At 45.0% G+C, this 16,454-nt stretch overlaps 1 protein-coding gene across 1 annotated transcript in view; it reads left to right on the top strand.

Annotated features, from left to right (window-relative positions):
- The window catches only part of LOC136641826 (A.superbus venom factor 1-like), an 85,338-nt gene that overhangs the window by 30,274 nt on the left and 38,610 nt on the right, over positions 1-16,454 (top strand). Inside the window, exons 20-25 of the mRNA XM_066617884.1 lie at positions 4,259-4,398; positions 8,022-8,234; positions 10,882-10,945; positions 14,248-14,334; positions 14,775-14,978; positions 15,147-15,222. Of these exons, the coding sequence (XP_066473981.1) occupies positions 4,259-4,398; positions 8,022-8,234; positions 10,882-10,945; positions 14,248-14,334; positions 14,775-14,978; positions 15,147-15,222 (784 nt within the window). The remainder of the gene's footprint in view (positions 1-4,258; positions 4,399-8,021; positions 8,235-10,881; positions 10,946-14,247; positions 14,335-14,774; positions 14,979-15,146; positions 15,223-16,454) is intronic.

Raw genomic sequence — 16,454 nt, 5'->3', positions numbered from 1 at the left:
CTCATTTGTGGAATTCCCTTCCCCTGGAATTAATAATGGCTCCCTCTCTGGAAACCTTTCGGCAGGGCCTTAAGACTTTTTTTATTCAAAGAGGCTTTTAACTACTGACATGTGGGGCTGGCACTTTTTAAATGAATGTAATTTTAATTGGTGATCCATTGGGAACTGATTTGTTTTAGGTTTTAATGTTTTTAATATTGTTTTAATCTTTCGCTGTATTGTGTGTTCTTTTTATGTCGTAAGCCTCCTTGGGTGCCCCATTGGCAGTGTTGGGAATTCGAGTCATTGACTCGCACTCAGGTTGCAAAAATGCGTGATTCTGAGTGACTCAGCAACTCATGAGTCGTGCGCATGGAAGACTCTGAAAAACACTCGAGTCAGTGCCCCCCTGACTTGTGACTTGTATTTCATTCCAATGACTCGAGTTGCGCGCCAACTGACACAGGTTGTGCCGCCTCCATCTTTCAATAAAAACCTCTTGCGTTCATCTGAGAAGCCACTTTTGGCACACACGAGCTCTACCAGAAGCTGCAGAGTACTCTGTGTAACTCTGTTACACAGAGATGGGCTGGGGAGTGGAGTGAAAGGGTTAACTTTTTTTGTTTGCGCTCCGGGGGGGATGTTGGCTCCTTCTCCCCTGCCGCTGGTTCAGACGACAAGTAGACTGGCATGTCCGGCATGCCGGTCAACTGGTATTTCTAGAGTGCCAGAGGTGTGTCTGCTCCTTGGTTCCCCTGCCTTCATTCCTGACTACAGGTCAGCGGACCATTAGTTCAGATCAGAGGTGCGTTTCTGAGTGGCAAAACACACAGGCTGGCCCTCAGCCAGCTCAGATTATGATGATGATGATGATGAGAGACTTTTATTGATATATGCTTCATGACAATGTATAAGTAAAATCACACAACAAATCTATAATCATAATCATATGATACACACCCAAAGAGAGGAACCCAATAGTCAGAAATGCCCCATACACGAGTTACAACTAAGCTTTCGCTTCCATTTCCCGAGAACTCATAACTGTATAGATAAAAAGGGCAACATTATCAAGAGTTTCTCCTGTTGACAAAAGGGCTCACAGTTCCTGGAGCTTGGCTCCCTGGAGATGTGCCAAAATTGGCATAAGATATTTCTGGCAATGAGGCTTGTGCAAAGGGTAAAACAAGAAGACATGTTTCCACATGATTCAGGGCACAGGGACAGAGTCTTGCTGAGAGGGGTATTCCCTTATACCAAACCCATAAAAGGGCCGAAGGAAGGGTTTTGCATCTTGCTAGCATAAAGGCTCTTCTTAGCTGTGGGTTATGCAGGTAAGGGTGCAATCCTATCCTGTGCTGGAACAGGCAAGCCAAAAAGCTTGCACTGTATCCAGCACAGGATAGGAGCCAGAATCGGCTCAGCCAGAGGCAAGGGAAAACTTATCCCCTTACCCCTGAGTAAGGTGCCCTGCCCCTATGGGTCTTCTTGGACTTGCGCCACCCCGTGGAGAGTGGAGCAGCTTCAAGCTACTCCGAACTCCCCAGGAATGGGGTTTGGGATCCAGCATAACTGCCGGATCCCAGCCCCGCGTTCTGCTCCCTGCCTGCCTGCCCCTGGGGCTACCCACTGCCTGCCCTCCCCCCACGTAGGAATGCTTTCCTCCCGCCTCCTCCCCACCCACCCCAGAGCCTTGCGTTGGCCCAGGCTCCCTCCCTCCATTGGTGTGGAGGCTTTTGCCAGGCTCCACAGGCCAGCATGCCTCTGCAGCATGTTTGCAACCCTCCTGGGTCAGCACAAGGGACTTGTGCCAGCCCATGTGCAGCTCAGGATTGCGCTGCACATTAGATAAGATGGCATCCTACCAAGCTGAACAGGTATATTGAAGTGCAGTGAAAAACAGGAGATTTTAACCATACTAAATTTTCCTAAAATAGATTTTAGGAAGATCAGAGGCCAGGGGCTTTTACAAGTACAACAAACAGTAGAAGAGGAAAAGTGAGGACTGAATGACTATATCACAAGAAGATTGGAAAAGGTGATAAAAGCAGTTAAGTTGGAAAATTTGATGAAAGTTACAGAAAGCAAACTGTAGAAAGCAAGCAGTAGAAAAAGCAAGAATATGAAAAACGTGTCAACAGCTGGAGAGAAAAGCCATTAAACCAGTGGTTTCTAAATGCTCTAGGAGAGTTTGCACCACTGTAAATCCTTGCAGGGGCGGGGGGAGGCAGTGACACAATCCCCAGGATCACGCCGCTCAGGAGGGCTGCAGAGACTGGGATGCACTCACCAGTTCCTGGAGCGGCCTGTCAGGGGTGCGGGGAGCCCTGCGCAATCGCTCCACTTTCACTTTTAACGAGCTGGGGAGCCCAGCAGACACTCACACAGGGCTCCCTACACCCTCAACAGGCTGCTGCAGGGACTGGTGAGTGCATCCCAGTCCCTGCAGCCCTCCTGAGTGGCACAATCCTGGGGATCACGTCACTGCCTCCTCCCTGCCTCCCCCCTGCTCCCACCCATTAAGGGGAAAGAGGCCGGGGCCTTTAAGCTGGGGTGTCGTGATGCCCCAGTCTGAAAACCACTGTATTAAACAGACAATTCATTAAAGGTATGGAAGGAAAGTGCAATAACAGCTTGAGTTGGGCATGGCTAAGAACAGGCACCATCAAGAAAGAGGACTGATTCTAGCCCCATAAGATCTGGCTCTGCAAATGAATGTAATGAAGATCAAAATTCGAGGCACCAGTGATGACAGTAAATGTCGTTTATGCAAAAAATGGAATGAAACAATCATCTCATTTGCGAATGTCCCTAAATAGCTAACACCGATTACAAAGAACGGCACAATAATGTGGCCAAATTAGTTCACTGGGCCTTATGTAAAAGGTACGGCATACCCGCATCAGAAAAGCCGTGGCAACACTAGGTGGAAAGGGTAGTAGAAAATGAAGCGGTCAACATTCTGTGGGACTTTTGGATACAGACTGACAGATGCGTGGAGGCCGATACTCCAGATATTACCATTACAGAAGCCAGGTGCATGTTAATTGTAGATGTCACCATTCCTGGCGACACACGAATTTTGGAGAAAGAACAGGAGAAAGTATCCAAATACTGTGACCTATGCATAGAATTGGCACGAGTCTGGATGAAGCAGGTAAAAGTGCTGCTGACAGTAATTGGTGCACTAGGAACAAAATCAACACAATTTAATGAGTACTTTGTACAACTGGAGGCTCCTGCTATAACACCAACCGAATTACGGAAGACCACCATAATTGGCACAGCTTCCATCCTTTGTTGGTACCTCCTCTACACCTAGACATCAAGCAGATGTCCATGTGGATGAGGATTTACCAACTGATAAATGTTGTGGTTTTCGTGTGTACGTATACAATCATTATCAGCTGTGTTGTCATTTTGATGTGAATAAAATAAGATAATAATAATGTTCACCCTAAACCTATATGGACCTTACTGCACCATAAAGCCTGGGGCAACAGCACGAAAGCTGCGCCACTGTCATGCAGGCTAGGGCACCAGTGCAAACGGCTGGAGGCCCGCGCACCCAACAGCGGCTCTCATACACTCCACAGGAGAGGGTAACGTGCTGCAAGGGGCCAGAGAGGGAGGGGGGGATCTTGGAGGCAGCACAATGAGATCTAGCCCCTTATCTCTGGCCCCAAATGCTCCTGGAGTCTCCTCAGACTTACACCAGCTAAAAAGCTGGTAAGTTAAATAGAGGTAATAGAGGTAACAATTACTTAATACAGGTAATAATACAGATAATAATACTTAATAGGTAATAACTACTTGATACAAGTAAGTTAAGTAGATTTTTACTTAACTCTCTTGGGCCATCTGCTTACTGCTCACCATAGTTTGCAGCACATGCTCCATCAGCAGTGCTGCATGCTATGGGCTGATAGGATTGGGCCCACTGTCTCTCAGGCAGTCATTGGAGAGAACAATCGGCTAGTCATTAACATATATCCCTATGCAAATTTCTCTGCCTCTTGCTGAGCCTGGTGCTTGAATACTTTGACAAAAATGTCAAGGACAGCCTGTTGATGATATCATTGCTCCTGCTGTTAGAATAGTCCTGGAGCTCCATTCCCATCCCCACTCTCCTTTAATTACATTCCTGGCAGAGTGGGGCTAGGGACTGGGGAAATTGTTTGAGGATACTGCCTGCCTTGCAAAATATTTAGGCAATTAAAAAAAGGATACTTGCTTCTCATTTTGAATCTTGTTCTTTTCCTGTTGACCCTCATGGCAGGGATCTGTGTCGCTGATCCTTATGAGATTATCGTAATGAAGGATTTCTTCATTGATCTACGACTGCCATATTCAGTAGTAAGGAATGAGCAGGTGGAGATTCGGGCTATTCTCTACAACTATAGGAAGACAGACATCAGGGTAAGCACTAGGATTTTAATAGAAGTAATCCTTGATAGTTATGAATGTTTTTAAACCGCTCTCATTATGTTATGGACTCTGCTGTGCTGGGGAGGGGGATGGGACCAGAATTCTGCATTTAGGCCTGCTCCTAACCCCATCTTACACTGGTCTGCTTGAATCCACCTATTTCAGTGGTGCAGCTATGAGTAGCCCCATTGAGCAGCTGTCACAGGACATGGGGTGAGGGAAGTGATTTCCCCTGACTCTGTGCCTCTGCCAGACCCAACCCTGCGCTGGATAAAGCGCAGGCCAGCTGGCCTACCTGTTCCAGCACAGTTTAGGACTGGGCTGTTAGTTTGTATATTTGCCTTTCCTTTTGGGCTTCAAATGCAACTTCTTCACCTCACTGTCAAGAGAGCTGGTGGATCTGGTAAGCCTCCAGTTCAAATCATGTCTCAACCATTAACTCACAGTATATGGATTGAATTTAGCTCTGGATTTTGCTAGGACAGTAATTATTTCTAGAATCTAGAGACGAAGCATGCCAAATGCCACTGTTCAGATTGCCTCAAACTTTACAGTTGAGCACATGAAGATAAGCAAACTAATAAGGATTCTTGTTGAGCTAATAAATTGCCTCTTGTTACTTGTAAAGAAAGATTCAACAGAGTAGTAGAGACTGTTGTAAAATAACTTTTTTCTGTGTTTAAACTGCATAGACCAGTGATTCTCAAACTGTGTGTCAGGACCACCAATTTCAGATGAGCCAATTTCAGGTGTTTCTCCATTCATTTCAACATGTATTTTGTTTTTAAATATATTAGACTTGATATTACCATGGTATGTGATTGCATTTGGGGAAAGTTTACAGATCTGTACTTTTAGCAGGCTACTATGTATACCAGGGGTGCTCACACTTTTTTGGCTCGAGAGCTACTTTGAAACCCAGCAAGGCCCGGAGATCTACCAGAGTTTTTTTACAATGTTCGCGCCATCATAACATATAACATTTATGTGTACAATGTATGTTGGTGTACCTTGCATAACCGCATGAGCCAATATTGTACAACACAACATAATTAACTATAAACATTTTTTGTAATTACTTGAGTTTACTTTGATGACTTGCACTGAAGTGAATCAGCTAAGGATGCATAGTCCGGACAGTAGCTGCTGACAGCCAGCCTCAAGCACACTTCCAAATGTTCATCAGTCATGGTGGAACGTTACTTGGACTTAATGATCTTCATATAGGAAAAGGCTGACTCACATAAATAAGTGGAGCCCTTCCTGCCTCAGGTGCTCTTATATCCCTGAGGGCCCTATTGCCTTCAAGTGGCTGCAGCTGTGCAGCACACTCTGCTGGATGCCCAGGCCTTACCCTTAAAGGGGCCACTGCTGACACCACATCTACCTCCTCACCAGATCTTCCTCGATTCCAATACAAGTGGGGGGGGGAGCAGATCTCTATACAGACCAGTGCAAAAACAGGGGAAAGGTGTGGGGGAGGGAAGATCTCTATACAGACATCACAGCAAGACCAGTGCAAAACCCCTTGCACACAGAACCAACAGATGGAAGTTGGGGGGGGGCAGATCTCCATACATACCAGTGCAAAAACGGGGGAAGGTAAGTCAGCCCCAGTAGAGTCAACGGGGCTCACTCCCAGGGATGCGTGGTCAGGAGAGAAGCCTGCCAGCTGCTCCTCTCCAGGTCTACTCATGGGTCAGCCCCAGTAGAGTCAACGGGGCTCACTCCCAGGGATGCATGGACAGGAGCTCACTCCCAGGGAGCTCACTCCCAGGGATGCATGGACGGGAGAGAAGCCTGTGATCAACTCATTTTGCCTCGCGATCGACCGGTTGATCGCGATCGATGTATTGAGCACCCCTGATGTATACGCTTTTAACAATGATAGTCAATGTGGCTTACTCCTGGGTAAGTGTGAATAGGATTGCAGCATTTGGGATGTTTGGGGAATTTTTTTAAACAGATCAGCAACTGCTTGGAAGAGTTAGGAGGGTATTTTATATAAATTTTTAAACTTAAATTTATTATAAACTTCTTTTACTTATTAAAATTCGATTTTATCTTATGGGGATGACAAAAATTTTCTTGCTTGGTGATGTCACTTCTGGCCATGACATCACTTCCAGGTAATGGCATCTCTTCTGGTGGGTTCCAACAGATTGTCATTCTCAAAAGTAGGTCCCAATGCCAAAAAGTTTGAGAACTAATGGCATAGACCTTTGTCCAGTAATGTGGCAAAATCTGAGGAGAAAACATTCACTGACATTGATTATGCTAAATAGCTATGATGGGTATCTATTGGATAGTGCTTGTAACATCACCAATATAGCTCCCCCCCTCAATCCCTGAAGTTTGTTTTGAATTTTTATAAAATAAATGAATAACCCATATGCATAATCATACATTTCCCTTTATGTTCTTGAAGCACAAAAGCTAGGACAAGACTGAGAGTTGACTCAGTTGCTGATTCCAGAATAGAAAAACAAAAGTTGTAAGTCTGGAAAACTGCAAATGTTAAAAGCACACACCTGGAAATAATTTACTAGAATGCATAAAACCATATTTTCATCTACAAAACAAGGAAAACCTTATACAACTCACAGACCAATCCTATTCCCTGCTACGCTATAGCATGCAGGTACACCGTGGAGGTGGGGGGAATCTGTGAAAGATGAGGGAAAATATTTTTTTCTCTTACCTCTGTGTAGGTTCCCTGATGGTCTAAATATCTCTTCAGACCCGTGTGAGGTGCACTCAGACAGTCGCCAGCCATTCACACCGACAGCCCTGCTACACACATCATTGCTGCATGTGCTGTACCAACGAAGAAGGTCTTCTGCTGATGGAATGCTAGTTCCATCAGCAGAAGGAGCCCATAGGATTGGGCTGCCAATGTGGAACAAAAGTCTAAATGTATGGTAAAAAAATAATGGGTAAACAATTGATATAAACATAGATGCAAACAGAACCTACCAACAGGTAAAATATAGCACAAACAGATAAAATACAGGCATTTTGTAATCTTCTCATTTCTGTGGAAGCCTCTTCTCAGATATCTACTCTATGGCTAATAGGGTTATTTAATGCCTCTGGAATTTTCTCCCCAATCAATAAAATGCAGTTACCCTCAATCAGATTGGCTCCCTTCAGTCATGGCTACCCCTTCACCAAGCCAAATGCTGCCCGTCTTTCTTGATTATGTGCCAGCCTCTCTTCCTCCCACTCTCTAGTGTTCTAGCTCAGCACCCTCCTCTTCCTCAGCTGTCTTCCTTTTCCAATCCAGGGAGTGGAAGGATAAGGATAAGCAGTGGAGGCAGGCAGGCAGAGATGGGCACCCTCTACCAATCTGCTGTCTGATGTGACCACTTCAGTTGGCCTCATGGATGAGCTGGCCCTGGTCAAGTCACATGTTTTAATTGCTTCTTCACCAGTTTTTGTCAGCTGAATAATGGCTCTTTAGTACAGCAGCTGAGCAAGACAATGCAGTTTACTTGAAGGGGAAAGCAAAGAAGTAACAGAGCTGCTATAGGCAAGGGCCCCCTTCCTCCTTTCTCAGAATGCATTTTGCAAAGAAAGCAGCATAGCTAACCTCCTCCTCTCTTTCTCCTCAGGTGCGAGTAGAGTTGATACACAATCCAGCTTTCTGCAGTGCTTCCACTGCTAAGAAAAGATACCGACAGGAGCTCACTGTTAAAGGCCAGTCCTCCAGGGCAGTGCCTTTGGTGATCATCCCACTGGAGCTGGGGCTGCATGACCTAGAGGTCAAAGCAAATGTTCGAGGCCAGTTTGTGGGTGACGGTGTGAGGAAGAAGCTGAAGGTCGTGGTAAGTCCTGAGTCAAGTTCCTCTGATGAATATTGGAGGGAGAGAGATCAAGCCAGCCAGATCTGTTCTGCTCAGGACCATATCCATCCTGCTTTCCTCATTCCAGAAGATAGCACACTGACTCCTGTTAATGTGAATGGAGTGTAGTGTGCATCTGCGTTTTCATGGAGCATTAGAACACTAGTTGAAAACCCCCAAACATCCTTCTGTTTCAGAAATCTTTAGTGCAGAGGTTACCTTTCTCTTGCTCTTTGCACCAAGCAATGCCTTTATACTATATTGTATGTGGACACATTCCTAACCAGGTCTACTCAGAAGTAAGTCCTATTTTGTTCAATAGGGCTTACTCTCAGGAAAGTATGGTTAGGCTTGCAGCCTAAGGAACCAGGAAAAGTACTTGCTAGTTCTTTAAATGAGGATTGGGTGCTCTACAAGATGTATGCATAGCAGTGCTAGAACCCTACAGACCCTATGGTCTGAATAAGGAGTGGCCCAAGATTTTGGAACCAAAAGTATAGTGCCAAATACTACCCCCATTCCCCCTGTACAACCATATACATGGCCTCTGTTACACTGCTTCTGCTTTTCACTGCTGGCTTGGCAAAGAGCAAGTGGTGTTGTGGAGAGAAGTAAAGGAGGAAGAATTTATGTTCATAGAGTTGGGCTGCAATGGTGCCACCCACAGAGTTGGGCTGGCTAGAATCATGCCAGCAGCTTTTTGATGAAGCTGGCCATGAGTGAATTCAGGGAATACTCCAGAAGTGCCCTTTCTGCCCAGGATGCCTCACTTCCCCTTGCAGCATTGTAGGGACAGCCCTAGCCTGAACATATGATCTGTTGCATCAGTGCAACATGAGGAAGCCATCATCTAACTTGCTGGGGCCATCAGTCTGTTGTTCCAACACGTGAGTGAATGTATAGCAGCAATGATGCAGCACTTTCAGAGTGTTCAAAACACTTCACATAATTATCAGGTTGTAACCTTTACTACAGCCACAAAAAACAGGTCATTATTTTTACCTGTATAGTGCAGGTATCAAGTCCCTTAGCTGGCTGGATTCCACTACCCGGCCAGGAGGAGGAGAGGTGGTGGCAGGAATCAGCAGAACCTCCTCTTCCAGCTCCACTGCCACAATTTTTGGCAGGAGCTGTCCCCCTGCTCAAACACCAGCTCCCCATCCATTCTTGTTCCTCCTCCAAATGTTAGCTCTGCTGTCCTAGTTTCAAATAAAGTAGCAGATATGGAAAGAAAGAGAAACTTGGGTGAAGCACCACCTTGCATTCAAAAACACCCTTTTTTCCGTGCCTGTGCCTATCTGACATTCAATCTACCTACTTCACCTTGCCTCATGGATGGGTCAGGCCTGGCCTGAGACCTGATTCATGAAACCTCTGATTCATATCTGACTCTTGGGGCTTTAGGCTAGTCAGACTACCTCTGCCCCCATCTGCAACATTGGGATGATAATCATACCAACCTACAGGCATGTTGTAAGAACATTTGAAAGACTGAACACCTGTAAGAATATATACATGTTAATATTATGAAAAATGAGGAATGCAAACGTTTTTGTAAAATGAGATGAGCCAAAATGAGCCACAGAGGACTAGGATTGTAGAGGAGAAGGGTTCAGTGGGATCCTGTTCTCACTGGTGTAGCTAGTCTGTGTCTCCTGACCCTGTCCCTGCTGCCACAACACTGTCACTAACCTATCCACATCTCAGCTTAGGAGTACTGCAAGCCAAGCTGCAGCAAAACTGTGGAGAAGAGAGAACTAAAATGAAGCTGGAAAAGAAACAGGCAAAGGCAGAAGGAAACAGGCAGGTCTTATAAGCAGCAGCATCCTTGATAGAAAAAGAACCCTGTTCTTTGCAGTAGCTAATTGTAACAAATAGAGCAGCAGAATAGATCTCAAGTGGATTACCCCATGCCCATGAAAGATCAAAAAGAGGGAGAGAGGAGACAAGAATGAAGCCAGAGTCAGCTTTACCATAAGGCAACTGCCTCAGGTCAGAAGTAGAGAAGGACACAGACAGATGTGAACCATTGGGCTGAACACACTAGGGAGTTCTTCTGTGCATCTCGCAGAAATGAATAGAAGTGGCACAAGTGCACAATAATCCTATTGTGCATCTCCCATTCATTTCAGTTGTGCATGTGGCGAAGAACATCCTGCTGGACGGTGCCTCCATTTAAATCAGAGTGGAATGCCATGTGGCTATTTTCCCCTTAGGCACCAAAATGTCTTGAGCCAGCCCTACAGAAGAGTCAGCTTTTCTTTTCCAGGCTTCAGTCCTTTGCAGGCTTAATTGGGGGCCCCTGAATTGAGAAAGGTATCTTACTGTGGCCTTGAAGAGCCTCCGCAACTCATAGTGCACAGTATTGGAGTGAAGCTCCACTGTGATCAATGTTCTTTCATCTCCAATAAGTGTGGTAGGAATAACTGGAAATCAATGAGGTTATCTTGGATCCCATCTAGTTTCTGTCAGTCACTACTATGTGACAGAACCAACTCTATTCTCATCAAAAACTGGATCTTATGTATAGTTTCCATGTTGCTGTTTTGACTCCTTTCTGCTGCCATGGTTGTGAGGAGACCCTGGTGAAGGACAGTTCCAATTCTTTCTTTTTTTCTTTCTTTATCAGCCTGAAGGGATGCTCATCTACCTTACAAAGAATATCGACTTGAATCCAGCCACACATGGAATTGGTGTGTAACAGTTCATCACCATTAAAAGATTTAAAGCGCTCTCTCTCTCTCTCTCTCTCTCTCTCTCTCTCTCTCTCTCTCTCTCTCTCTCTCTCTCGTCCAACCATTTCATTTAACACTGCAGAGCAAAAAGATGTGGAAATGTTTATCTTAAACCTTTTCTCCTGAAAAGCGTACTCTTTGCTCACAGAATCGCATCTACACACAAGGCCAGCCAAACATGCACCACAGAAAACCAAACTTTACAAGGCAGAAACCCAGTTTCTGTGGGGCTTTGGGTATTATGTATTTTCTCTGTCCAGGGACCATGCATTTCTTCAACCTGGGTCTGATTTTAAAAACCTGCACTACCACCTCCCCTCCATTTTTGAGAACATTTACAATTATATAATCATATATACTAACAATTTAATAAAAATTACTGGGCAGCTTTCCTTTAGTGAAGAAACTTTGAAGTTTTTTTTTTACATAATTGTTAATGAATTGACTTTCAAGATCAGACCAACAACCCAATCCTATCCTCCCTCCCCGACCCCCGTTGGTGTAGCCACACCAGAAAACATCCAGCGGGGGAGGCGGGAATCAGGAGGGGAAATGGGAATTATTTCCCCTTAACCCTCTATAACAGTGTTTCTCAAACTGTGGGTCGGGACCCAGTAAATGGATCGCAAGCCAATTTCAGGTGGGTCCCCATTCATTTCAATATTTTATTTTTAATATATTAGACTTAATGCTACCATGTATGTGACTGCATCTGGGGAACTGTTACAGCTCTGTACTTTTAACAGGCTACTATGTATATTCTTTTAACAATGACAGTCAATGGGACTTACTCCTGGATAAGTGTGGGTAGGATCGCAGCCTAGGATTGTGAAAAATTTTCCTGCCAGATGATGTTACTTCCAGTCATGACATCACTTCTGGTGGGTCCTGACAGATTCTCATTCTAAAAAAGTGGGTCCCAGTGCTAAACATCTGAGAACCTCTGTTGTATACGCCTTTCTGCAGTGGGTCTCCTCAGACCTGTGTCAGCAATGTAGCTGGTCCTGTTCCTCCTTTTCTCTGCTCCTTTTCACCACCCCCACCTCCTGCCCACTCACCCCCACTGATTTACTGGTGCCAGGGAACCTTGGTGGGCTGCTGATACAGTGACTGCTTGCAATGGCAGCCTGGCCATGCTGAATGGTATGTTGACTTTTGTGACATCCATAAGGCATGCTGCACCATCAAAATCCAAGTTTTGGTCCTGCAACAATCCAATAGGATTGGGCCCAAAACCTTTGAACAACTGGTTATGATTTATTGCAATTGTCATTAATTAGAAAGTTTTCCTCTCTATTAATCTCTTGATCAAATGTGATACTCATGTAATTGTTTTACAAGTGGGAAATCATAGTTTTATCCTTAGGATGTCATTTAAATTTGTTATAATTCTGCACTCCTACTACACTATAGGTTGGTTCTGCATCTGTATATAGTTTGGTTATGAGACATTTTGAAAATGTATGTCTCTGTGTTTGATATCTATGTAGCAAACATTAAACACTCCTTGTTGAAACCCACTAAACGTGGCCATTGTCACTTAAAGTCTGGCTACCTCAGAAAGCCTGTTGTGATATTTGCAACAGGGCACAGCAGGGATGATGCAATACCCTGCAATACCATGTCACAAGACAATGAGTCATACAGTCACCAGATCGTAGCCTGCTTCTCATTGGCCAGTGCCAGTATATATTGCAGCTTGTGCAAGCTGCTGTGTGGGAGATGTTATGTGGAGTGTCTGTGGGAAGCCACATCGGTGGAATTGGTGATCTGAGAGTTGAGAAAAGTGCTTTGCTGTTTGCTTGCTGAGCTGCCTTTGCACTGTAAATATTGTATATATCTTCAAGTAAAGGACATCTGGTGGTGGAGCACTGCCGTGTCTGTGCCTCATTATTTACCAGGAGTATCTGCCTGACCTTGAGTCTCTGCAGCTGCGGTGTCGGCTGCGCACTTCAACAAAGCCAGATGCAAGGAGGGCACCAGGATGCAGGTCTCTTTATGTCTTGTGTGCTCCCTAAGGCATCTGGTAGACCACTGTGAGATACAAGGAAGCTGACTTAGATGGGCCTTTGACCTGATCCAGCAGGGTTGTTCTTATGTTCTTATGAAAAGTAAGTTTAAAAGTGCAAACATTATTTCATCAGCCCCCACAGCCTCTTTCCTCTCTCCCCTCCCCTGTCATCCTACCCTAAGAATATGAGAGGACCCCTGCCAGTCCAAGATGAATCTACCTTAGCATCCTTTTCTCACAATGACCAATGGAAGCTATGAACCTCACTCATTCCTACCTAACTCCCCCCCTCAGCACAATGCAGGTGTGCCAATGGAGTGCATGCTGTTTTCTAAGTGGAAGAAATCTCCTCAGGGTAAGTGAACATTTGTTCCACTTTCCCAGAAATCTTCCACTTTCCCAGTGGGTCTCCTTGGTCCTGCACCACCTATTTTGTTGAGAAGTGTAACAGCGGCAGAAAGGAATAGGTTCCAACTGCACACAAGTGCCACCAAACCCGCCCTTTCCCTCTATCTCTTCTCCCTCTGTGCCCCCCTCCCTGCCCAGAAACTCCTCCATTCCTCCCCTCCCACCCCTGTCCCTCCCACTACCAACCCCACTAACAGTGAACACACCTGGTCAGTGTAATAGGCCACCAGCTATTGTGCTGGTCACCTCGCAGTGTTTGCCAGCCAAAGTGATGTTGTGCTGGCATCTTCCTCCTCCCATCTAGATTGCCCATCTCATTGCTGAGTATATCAGGACCACTTTTCATGTTCCAAAGAAGTGAAGAGAAAGGAAGCATGCTTGATTGTACTTCCTATTCTCCCTGCTTCTAGGTCTGATGCAAGAACGGGTTGTGGTGAAGCTATGCAGATCTAGAAACTAAAGTCTCATGTCAATCAGTTTTCTGCCAGTCAAAACCACATAAACTAGTGTGCTGTTATAGAGAGTTGACTCAATAAGGCTTTCTTAAGTGAAATGCTTTAGCTTAACAAGGAGAAGTCAGTCTTCACAGATCAGCCTTCTCCTGTTCATTCCTGATATAGCATCTCTTTATGCCTTCATAATTCTCCTCAGTAGTCCCTCCATGTGCTCTATCACTGCTTCAAGACACGTGCTTCATTCACTTGCTTCATTCACTTGCACATTGACACTGGTCAGTGTGTCAACAGTTGTGTCAAATGTGACAATGATCAACAGTTTGTGTCTTAAATGCAAATTCATTTCTATCTCCTTGCAAATTCCCTCCTTTTCCCACCTTTTTCAGATGGAGTCCAGCAAGAGACGATACGTGCCAATGATTTAGAGGACATGGTTCCCAACACAGAACCAGAGACCAAAATTAGCATCTTAGGCAAGTTGCTTTAAGGTATAGAACTTTACAACTGTGCAGCTGGAAGGAATGAAAAAGAACAACCTCACCTCTGCTGCCACTCACCAGGGAGGAGAATGCACTGCTGGAGGTTCCCCTCTGAATGGACTGAACATACAGCAGGGCCTTCCCAACTGATCTCAGTGAGCGGGGGGTAGGCGAAATGTATTTCCATAGGTACAATGGCTCCAGACTGATTAGGGCCTTCAAGACAATATCTCTTGAATTAGACCTCAAGGCTAATTATAGCAGCCCCTGATGCCCTGAAGGAACTGTGGGGGGATCAAAATTATTGGGAGGAGGGGCTAATTCTCTAACAACCAGTTGCTGCCGAACATCCTGTAAGACCAAGATCTCAGCCTTAAATTCCTTTGCTTTTCTGCATGCTTAGATTTACACATTGGAATTTTTCTCCTGGCCAGGAAACCCTGTGGCTCAGCTGACTGAATATTCCATTGATGGGTCCAAACTTAGCCAACTCCTCATAATCCCTTCTGGTTGTGTGGAGCAGAATCTGATTAGAATGACACCATCAGTTATTGCCACCTACTACCTTGACAACACTGGACAATGGGAGAAGATTGGGATTGATCGCAGGGCAGAGGCGATCAGGCTGGTCATGACTGGTAAGACAAATGGGCGTGACTCCAGATTTGCTCTCCCTGCCTGTGGATGCAGAAGTGGGCTGGTGGCACCTTATGCAGCTCAGGACAATTCCAGAGTATTTAGTCTGCATTAGTTAATATAAAACAGCTAAAGTAGCATTTCATAGCTCTCTTTCTCTCCATTTCCAGGTTACACACAGCAGTTGGCTTACAAGGAATCAGACTACTCCTATCGTCCACTTGGAAGATCCCTATCTGGCACTTGGTAAGTGCATAGTAGTTCTGTATGTGGCAAAGACCCTTGAATTATAGTGGGACTTTTCATCTTTCTTCATGTACTGTTTACACTTCTTCTGTTGACTTTCAAATGTCTTCAGGCTGACTGAGCTGAATGACTTGTGTCATTTCAAGCCCTTAAAGTGTCCTCCACCCACTGAAAGGGCCAGATAACGTTCCTTCTGAAGGTCCTTTCAAAATGCAATCAATTCCCCTACATCAGTGTTTCTCAAAGTGTGGGTTGAGACCCACTAGGTGGGTCGCGAGCCAATTTCAGGTGGGTCCCCATTCATTTCAATATTTATTTTCAATATATTGGACTTGAGTATGGTACTCAAGTATGGACTCCATGGTACGTGAGTGGATTTGGGGAAATGTTACAGAGCTGTACTTTTAACAGGCTACTCTGTATATGCTTTTAACAATGATAGTAAATGGAACTTACTCCTGGGTAAGTGTGGGTAGGATTGTTAGAAATCTTTCTGCTTGATGATGTCACTTCTTGTCATGACATCACTTCCAGTGGGTCCTGACAGATTCTCATTCTAAACTGTGGGTCCCGGTGCTAAACATTTGAGAACCACCACCCTACATCATTGCTGGACCTTTGAGGAAAAGCTCCCATTAGTGGAAGGGAGACATCTGGAGGAGATGGTAGCTGCGCATTGTTGTTGAAACATCTATCCACCCTCACAGTGCCAAGATAAGCCCTAGAGGGCCAATAAGATATAAAGGAGCCTACAGAGGACATTTTGTTTACAGTCTCTCAAACCCATAGTTACCTACACTACAAACCTGTATGGGTTTTTAGCCATTATTGCAGTGGTTCTCACACATTTAGCACTGGAACTCACTTTTTAGAATGAGAATCTGTCAGGACCCACCGGAAGTGATGTCATGACTGGAAGTGACATCATCAAGCAGGAAAATTTTTCACAATCCTAGGCTGCAATCCTACCCACACTTACCCAAGAGTAAGTCCCATTGACTATCATTATTTAAAGCATATACATAGTAGCTTGTTAAAAGTACAAGTCTGTAATATTTCCCCAAATGCAGTCACATACCATGGTAGCATCAAGTCTAATAAATTTTTTTAAAAATTTTGAAATGAATAGTGACACACCTGAAATTGCCTTGCGACCTCTTAACCCTGGGTAAACCACTGCAGCCCCATGGGTCTCCTCCTTTACCTTCAGCTGAGCCACTTTGCAGCCCTAT

This window comes from Tiliqua scincoides, chromosome 2 (assembly GCF_035046505.1).
Source record: "Tiliqua scincoides isolate rTilSci1 chromosome 2, rTilSci1.hap2, whole genome shotgun sequence".
Classification (NCBI taxonomy): Eukaryota; Metazoa; Chordata; class Lepidosauria; order Squamata; family Scincidae; genus Tiliqua; species Tiliqua scincoides.
This window is presented reverse-complemented; position numbering and strand designations above follow the sequence as displayed.